At 39.6% G+C, this 8,495-nt stretch overlaps 1 protein-coding gene across 1 annotated transcript; it reads left to right on the top strand.

Annotated features, from left to right (window-relative positions):
* Positions 1-2,453: 2,453 nt before the first annotated feature.
* On the top strand, positions 2,454-7,186 carry LOC149833482 (zinc finger protein CONSTANS-LIKE 14-like). Its single transcript, XM_090012860.1, has 6 exons — positions 2,454-3,286; positions 3,684-4,007; positions 5,053-5,286; positions 6,075-6,358; positions 6,510-6,612; positions 6,923-7,186. The coding sequence occupies exons 1-6, from the start codon at positions 2,807-2,809 to the stop codon at positions 7,004-7,006; spliced, it is 1,509 nt and encodes a 502-aa protein (XP_089868986.1). The 5' UTR covers positions 2,454-2,806; the 3' UTR covers positions 7,007-7,186.
* The last annotated feature ends 1,309 nt before the right edge of the window (positions 7,187-8,495 follow it).

The following is an 8,495-nucleotide window of genomic DNA, read 5'->3' as shown; positions in this document are numbered from 1 at the left end:
CATTATCAGATTGATGTGGTTTCTGATCCTTAATTTCAAGTACTTACTTTACCTGATTTGTATCAAAAGTTGGTTGCAAGTGGAAGGTCAAAAAGTTATGTCATGCTAACTAGATTATTTCGTCTTGTATTGACATTACCAGTTTCTACGATCACTACAGAACAAGCATTTTCAGTGATGAAACATGTGAAGACGGAAATTCGTAACAAAATGGACAACAGTTTTCTTGCTGACTGTATGACATTATACATCGAATATACTATGTATTTTAGTTATACTATGACTTTAGTTATAGATTCTCTTATAGATGAATTTTAAGCTGCGGGTAACCGTCGGGGTCCATTTTAGTTGGTACTTTTGTATTTTGATTTATTTTGTCATAAATAAAATTTATGCGTTGTTATGAACTTCAAATTATCGCACCAGTGTTATATATCACCATTAGATAATGTTTAAGAACTTTTCGTTGAGGTTGAGAAAGACTGCAGCATATAGTTTGATTTGTCCATATGAAATAGTTTTTTATTAATAATTGTAGCCATTTTTTATTTTATCTCAATTTTTTTTGGGGGGCGCTGCCCCCGAACCCCCAACTGTCACACCAATTTTTTTTCTACACCCCTATTTGCGCCCCCCCCCCCCCCTCGCATGAATCCTAGCTACGCCACTGTTTGGCCATGCATGGTTGGACCTGCCAGCCAATCCCCTCATTTTTTCTCTTTTTTTCTTCTCAGTTGTTCTCTTCATTGTCCTCTGTTTCTTCCTCGTCTTTCACGACCATCTCCGGCGAAGATCAGGTGGATCAAAATCTGGCTGGCCAGTGATCCTGCCGGAGTCATGCTAAAGACAGTGGGAGAGGATGGGTTTCACTATCCTAACCCTCACCACCTCTCTCAACCCCAATCCATCATGGGTGGTGGTGCGGTTGAGAGAACCGCTTCTTCTCATTCAACCCATCACCCACTCACTCCTATCCTATTGAACCCAACCTCAATCAACACTTTCTTTGTATCACAAACATCGGTTTGGCTTATTAGAATCGGTTGTCAATCGAAAATTATACCCAAACCCATATAATAGACCCAAATTTGATTCTAGACCATCCAAACCTGACCCAATTACATTGATTTACACCCATATCCAGACCAAAAACTTTTAAGCTCAAACCCAACTTTGGATCCAAACTTAATCCATGCCAAGCAAAAAATGGTGCACGAGTCCCAAAATCCAAGCATTCACAAAGAATTGTAGAACAATGGGTCAAATATTGGTTTCATGCTGGGTATGGTGATGAGTTGATTGCTCCTAAGTCCACAAGCTAAGACAGACTAAGTGCATTATTGGATTGAATTTTTGCAATGGAGCATACCTTTAAACAACAATAGAAAGTCCCCTTGGCAACTATCGTCTTTCAAGATACAACCAAACTATGGTAGATGAATGTGGAATGCAGTTGTCAGTGCAAATGACTAGAAAGGAATGCCAACCTTTAAACAAGATGATGCATGCCATGTTTGTAGAAGATCCAATTTATGCCTTAAAACTACAAAACCTAGTTACATAAAACCTCATTAGAACCTAACCCAAAAGAACCATCTCTAAAACTTGCTCCAAACCCTTCCAAATTCTCATCTAGTTATTTTAGATTTGGATCCAAAATCTCTTAATAAGTTCAAATCTGATTTATGAGATCCATCCAAAACGACTTTATAAACGGTTACGCAGTCTCCAAATCAATCTCAATTGAGTCATAACCAAACTCTTTCAGACCCAATCTAAGGTAAACCCTCCTATGTCCTACCCAAACCCAACACCAATTAGTTTTGGATCTTAGTGGAATACATTCACTGGACACACCATATATCAAGATCCAAAACCAACATAAACCCATATTTTTGCTCCAAACATTTGACTTGTCCATACCGAATCATGTTCTCTTAGAATGAATCCATATTTTATCTCAACCTTTTGCTCCAGATCCATTATGATTTTGGATGGTTCAGAAAGAATGTTCCGGGCTTGACTATTCACGTTGGAGCAAATCCTGATTGGCTTGTTCAATTTATGATCGGATTCTGGTCTGAAATCATCGGATATCCATCAGATTTGATTCTGAAATCCTAAATCCAGTCCAAGTCTGACTATTCATCGGATTCAGTTTTCTTACTGGATTTGGATTCGGATATCATATAAATCCGATCCGTTGATATCGTAGGGACAAACAAACCAGAAAATTAGCCGCAGGAGGCGAGTCTTGCGCGGGAAGCTACCGCGGCGGACGGATCTCGGAGTTAAAACTTAAAAGCGTAAAGATATTTTCTCCGGGCAGGCGTGGGCCCCACAACTAAATAATAAGTAAAAAAATAAATACCAAAGAAATTCCTTTCGGAGGGAAGGAGTATAAATAGCGACTCGAATTTCCCACAACTCTCTCTCTCTCTTAATTCTGGAAAAGAATGGCGGCAAAGAAGTGGAGCGAGGGAAGTAATCTCTACGGTTAGGGTTTAGGGCTTCCTCTTTTGGAAAGCCGCCGGAATTTCGAATTTTACTTTCGCAGGAACTTTTCCATAAACGGAAATCCCTGCGAATCTCCGGCGATCGATCCGAAGAAGACAGATTCTTCTTTTTCTTCCTCTTCTCTGGATTTTCTATTCTCTTTTTATTCTTAGCGTTCTCCTCCTCCTTCTCATCATCATCATTATTATCTTCTGCTTGTTCATTGGGATCGCGATGATCTCTTTCTAGGGTTAAGGTCTCGTTCTCTTGGGTTGGATTCTCGTCTAGTTTTCTTTCGATCCATTGAGAAATGGAGGCCCCCAAAGCGGTCTGCGACCACTGCAACGAGGAACGCGCTGTGCTCTTCTGCCGCTCCGACTCCGCGAAGCTCTGCTTGATTTGCGACCGCCATGTCCACTCGGCGAACGCGCTCTCCAGGAAGCATTCGCGGTCGCAGCTCTGCGACAACTGCGACTCGCAGCCGGCGTCCACAAGATGCGCTGTCGATAGCTTGGTGCTCTGTAAGGACTGCGATTGGGACGCCCACGGGAGCTGCGCCGCGTCGGTCCACCATCTCCGGCAGCCGGTCGAGGGCTTCTTGGACTGCCCTTCAGCTCGGGATCTCGCTTCGGCTTGGGGGTTCGATCTCTCCGACAAGTCGGTCCTTCGGCTCTCGGAAGATTTGGATTGGTTTGGTGCCAATTTGATCAAGAATACTGATAATCCGCTTGATTTCTTTGGTCGCCATGACATGATCGTCCCTTCTGCTGGATTCTGCTCTCTCTCGAAGGTATTGATATTCTTGTTTTAAACTTTACTGCAAGAAATTATGTTAATATGATCATATCTTAAGTTCTCTTGTGGTAATCGGGTTCAGAATTGTGGGTGCCGTGTATTTCAATTTGTCAAAAATGTATTGCTGTATGCGTCAATTTTGTTGTTCACACTGTTCAGGATATGAATTGCCGGTATGGGGTTTTAGTTTTTTGTGCAATTCAAAATACGAATTGCTGGTATGTGTTATACTTTTCATGCGATTCAGAATACGAATTGCTGGTGTGGGTTTTATTTTTTTGCAAGATTCAGATTACAGATTACAGATTGCCGGTTTGGGTTTCTTTTATTTATCAGAAATTTTGTAGTTACAGTGAGCCTTATATTCTTGTTTTTTTTACTCTGGAATGTAGGACCATAATTTGAACTGTGGGAAGAGGAAGCAAGTGATATTTCAGCAACTTTTAGAACTGCTCAAGAGAGAAATGGTGGAGAAAAATTTTGAACCTGTTGGGGATCGGAGTCCGGAAACGCCTAGCCAGAATGTCCCAACAGAAAATCTCCAAGTGCCAGATTCTTGCAATGCTCAGATGCAAGAGCACATGGTTGATGCCGATCAACAGGCGCCTTGTATGGAACCAGTGATGTTTCTTGCAGAAAGTCGTAATTTTGGAGCGAATTCTCTCCTTGAAGAAGAAACTATGTGGGATGGCGGTGCTTCAGATCAATCTAATCAGGTTCTTCTAACCTCCTATGTGGTTGCTTTTTCATTATTTGTTGTTTCAATACAAATTGACTTTCTATATTAATGTTTACATATTTTTCGTTTCCCTTTTCTTTGAGGTCAGATGATGTGAAGTTTAAAGATCGTTCTTCTTATTTAGGTTTTTTAGTTTTTGTTTTTATTTTTATTTTTTAAATTAGTTGGGTTATATTTGCCATAGCTAGTGGAGATAGAAGCATCACATTCAACTTTGAATTATTGAAATACATGTTGTGAGTTGATTTCACAAATGAATGTTTATTTTATTTATGGATGAAGTCCCCTCTTTCATACTTTTAAAGAAAAAATGGTGCAGGGAATCAATATGTTGTTAACTGTGCTGTTAAAAAAGATGGAAGTGAATATTAGGGCAATGAACTAAGACTTATGATTTTATTAGTTCCTGTCGAGGGTGTGATGCCTAAGACTGCATCTATTTCGGTTCAATTGGAATTACTTGTTCTATCCCAGACAGGCTGGTTGTGGTGGCTAGACCACGTCGGCTCAATGGGATTCTCTTGGTTTCCCTCAGTTGGAAACCATGCTCTAAAAGCAAGCCTGTTGATAGGTATGTGTGGGTGGCATGATTCTCAGCGAGTGTGGTAAATCAGGATGGTCGTGCCCTAACATCCACTGTACCTGGTTCTCCATCGCTAAAAGAGATGCTGAAATGGAAGTCCTTGCCATTCTTCCTGTGGTTGCTTCTTCTTGATTGTTATTCATCCGACTGACCATCTATGTATGGTATCACTAAATTGTTACTAGAGTTAAATGGTAAAACATGGTAGTTGCTCTTCAAGATTGTTTATTTTTTATGTTTTTTTTTCCTTCTGATAGGCAGCTGGGGATAACCCCATGGGATTCGAATCTGAGACCTGTTGGTTATGATAGTGTGACCCAGCCATCAAGCTATCTCATTCGACCCATTTTTTTATGAAAAGTTGCCTATCCAGTAATTAGTTGTATATTGCTTCTTGTATGAGTTCAATTTATCTGGTTGCTCTTCTATATCCTTGCAGGTTCAGATTTGGGATTTCAAGTATAAAAGATGCGGGGATCATGGAGAGTGTGTGACAACAGAAATTGGATATGGTGCATGTGACACAAGGTTTGGGATCAAGAGCTTTAGGGAACTAGCCAGAGAAACATCCTTGGCTACATCAAGTGTTCTGGAGGACACGTGTGACTTAAATTGCCATTCCACAGACAATGTTTTGTCTTCCCCTGACATTCATAAGATTCCTTTGCGAAACGTATGTTACTGTTTGATTGTCATTTTCTTATTATTAATTAGCATTCTGCAACTTATTATGTTGATTAAAGTAGGAGTAAATTTAAGGAGCATAGCACTTTTAATATGAGCTTTACTTGTCCTTGTTTTCTTTTTTCCCCTCTTTTTCTTTCACGTTTTTAGCTTTATTAGTTTTTCTTAATAATTTTCTTTTATGTTTGAAACTGGAATTTTATAAGGTAAATAAAAAAAGTCAATCTGTCATAGTTTTCTTAGATTTTGAACTTAAGTTGAGCATTGCTCACTGATTTATCAGATCTTGTGGTTCTCAAAAAAGAATGAAGTAGGTGCATCTTGAAGCGATCTGAACCTTGCGATAAAGGTTTGATGCTAGTAGTTTTTGAATCATTGATGTGCATATTTTGGATTATTGAAAACTGGTGTTAATCTGATATTTATATGTATATCTATATTTGTATAACTAGAATTAGGTGATTCTTAGAGCGGGATATCTTTTTTTTCTCAAAAAAAAAAAAAAGAGCAACAATTTTACGAGTATCCTTGATAGCGTCAAAGAGAATGAAATAGAGCAACATTAAGGCAATATTGTATATCCCATTATCTTGGGTGTCAGGTCTCGTGTAGAGATCTTTAATGATTTGTGATGAACCTTGGATGAAGCTCTCATTTGGCAGGATTAATTGATACCGATGAGTAGTGAGTGTTTCTTCTTATTTTTCATGTGTTATCTGGCGAATGCTTATTATCGTTTGGTGCATCTAATCATGCATGTGTATGTGTCTCCAACAGGCTGATATGATTCGGTTTGGCATGAAATGGCAACCTACCTCAAGTGGCAAACAAAGTCAGCAACGATCTGAGGGTAGCCTGTTACCCTCTGTAGGATCTTCTGATGCCACTTTTTCCCAACCAAGTCTAAGTAGTAATCGCACGAAAGAAGGATGCACGGGTGAGCAAGGCATCCTAGGTAGAGTAGAACTGTTAAAAACAGTGTCTAAGGTTGATAATGAGCTATTGGCTCAGAACAGGGGCAACGCCATGTTGCGTTACAAGGAAAAGAAAAAAACAAGAAGGCATGCTCTCTCTCTCTCTCTCTCTCTCTCTCTCTCTCTCTCTCTCTCTCTCTCTCTCTCTCTCATTCACAGACACACACTCACACAGCATTCACCTCTTCTTTCACATATACTTCCTGTCATCTAAGTGGTAACCAGAATTGTTGAACAGGTATGATAATCACATAAGATATGAATCCCGAAAGGCAAGGGCAGACACACGTAAACGTGTAAGGGGACGTTTTGTGAAGGCAAATGAAGTTATGGATGTTCAGGTGAGCCATTGAAACTGGTTGGGCAGTTTGTGTTTGATGCCTTTCAGAAACCTGTAAATATTGGTTGACTGTTTTGGATAAACTTGCATCTGCTAGTATCCAAAATCTTTTTCTTCTTTCTTCCCTGGCTTGGAGGAGAATCCATGTAGGTTGAAGTTGCTTTTCCAGGGTGTGGGAAGTAGGTGGTTCATGTTTATGTTCCTAGGATCTGTTGTACTTGTAGGAGGCCCAAGGAAATGCTGAATGATTCTTTTGATTCTGTAGCTTCTTGCTGTTATTGTGTCAAAGCTTGTCAATCTTGCTTTTCCAGGGTGTGGGAAGTAGGTGTTCAATCACTTGGAGATACAAACAGGAGCATAATAATGGAAACTTGTGCCTGATTGTTGCCAACTAATTATACTTCTGGTCCTCAGCCATTGTGGCATCGTAGTCACAAGAAACTCGTGCCATTTGAAGAAACTCAACAACCTCTTTCTCACTTAATGCGACCTCGTAGATGTGTTTGCCGGGGATTGCATCCTGATCATGTTTTTCAGAATGAATCATGATTTCTCGAGTCAAAATTTCGGTGTATTGAGGATTGCTGATTTTTAGGCTATCAAAAATTCTTCTTACACATTGGAACCACATCAAAAACTTGTTTTTCACAGAACAAATTATGTATACTGCATATGTAGGCTATTTTGACCATTCTATTATTTGATTTGACGGTTTAAGCAAGGTACACACAGGTGCAGATCATAACCTCTTGTGCTTCTGACAATTTTCCGATATATAAAGATGGTGAAAAACCATCAGCTCACAGTCCTTGAAGATGAATGTTCCAGATTTACCCTTAAAACAAATTTTCTTTTGAAAAAAAATAACACAGTTTTGGCGATGATAAAAATCACACCCAAGTTTTGGTAATTCCAGTGCACATTTAACCGCTTTGACACAATTAAACCCTCTTATGTTTTTTTAACCATGAAGAAGTTTGTGTTCAACAATATTGAAAACTTGGTTATGCTTTTTATTATCGCCCAAAGGTTAGGAGTCCGGATCGGGTGCAATATGATTGCACAAATATTTGTGCATTAATCACCTGATTGCTCTCCACCAGTCCTTGGGCCCCACAACTGACAGCCCCTGTCCCCCAGATGTAGGGTGATCAGGTGCTTACTGCACAAATATTTGTGCAATTATATTGTACCTGATCTTTTCACAAAGGTTAGGCGTATTTGAGAAATTCCCTAGAATATGTTTAACACATTAAAATAGCGAACATTTCATCCAAGGGGTTTTTACTTTCGGAAATCAGATCTACGTAGGTTAAGAGTGTACCACCAGAAATTATGGTTCTTTCTCTCCCTCTCTGAGGGACAAGTATATCCACTGTCTTCACTTTGTTCGAAACTTGCAGCACAAAACATAGTGGCCTATTATTAACTGCTGCGTATAGAAACTTGGCCCGATAGGAATTTAGCAGCTCAAACTTGGCACTTTCTTTTGTAACGTTTTAAAACTAAAAAGAAAAAAATTAGTTGGAGATTTTTTTTTTTTGTTTGGGACAGAGAAAGCTGGGGTTGCTAGGTTAGACGGACCCCTACCAGTTAACGATATCATTTGGGGTTCGAACTTGCAACGTTCCAACACAAGGTGATGTTCCCTAACTGTCCTGCCAGACAAGCGACGTTGGAAAAAAATCAGTTGGAGAATTGGGAAAGAAGATGATGATAGAATCTTAATGCCATCGAAAGTGGTTTTCTTGTTGAACCAAATGATCTATTTTCAGACATCTGCCGAGTTAAGGGAATCACTTTCGATGGCATTAAGATGATGGTCAGCAGTAATGTAGCTGCATGGTAAGCATGCAGCGCCGCTGCATAAAAAAATGGTCTCTT

The sequence above is a fragment of the Nuphar pumila genome, chromosome 7, assembly GCF_984573655.1.
Source record: "Nuphar pumila chromosome 7, dmNupPumi1.hap1.1, whole genome shotgun sequence".
Classification (NCBI taxonomy): Eukaryota; Viridiplantae; Streptophyta; class Magnoliopsida; order Nymphaeales; family Nymphaeaceae; genus Nuphar; species Nuphar pumila.
This window is presented reverse-complemented; position numbering and strand designations above follow the sequence as displayed.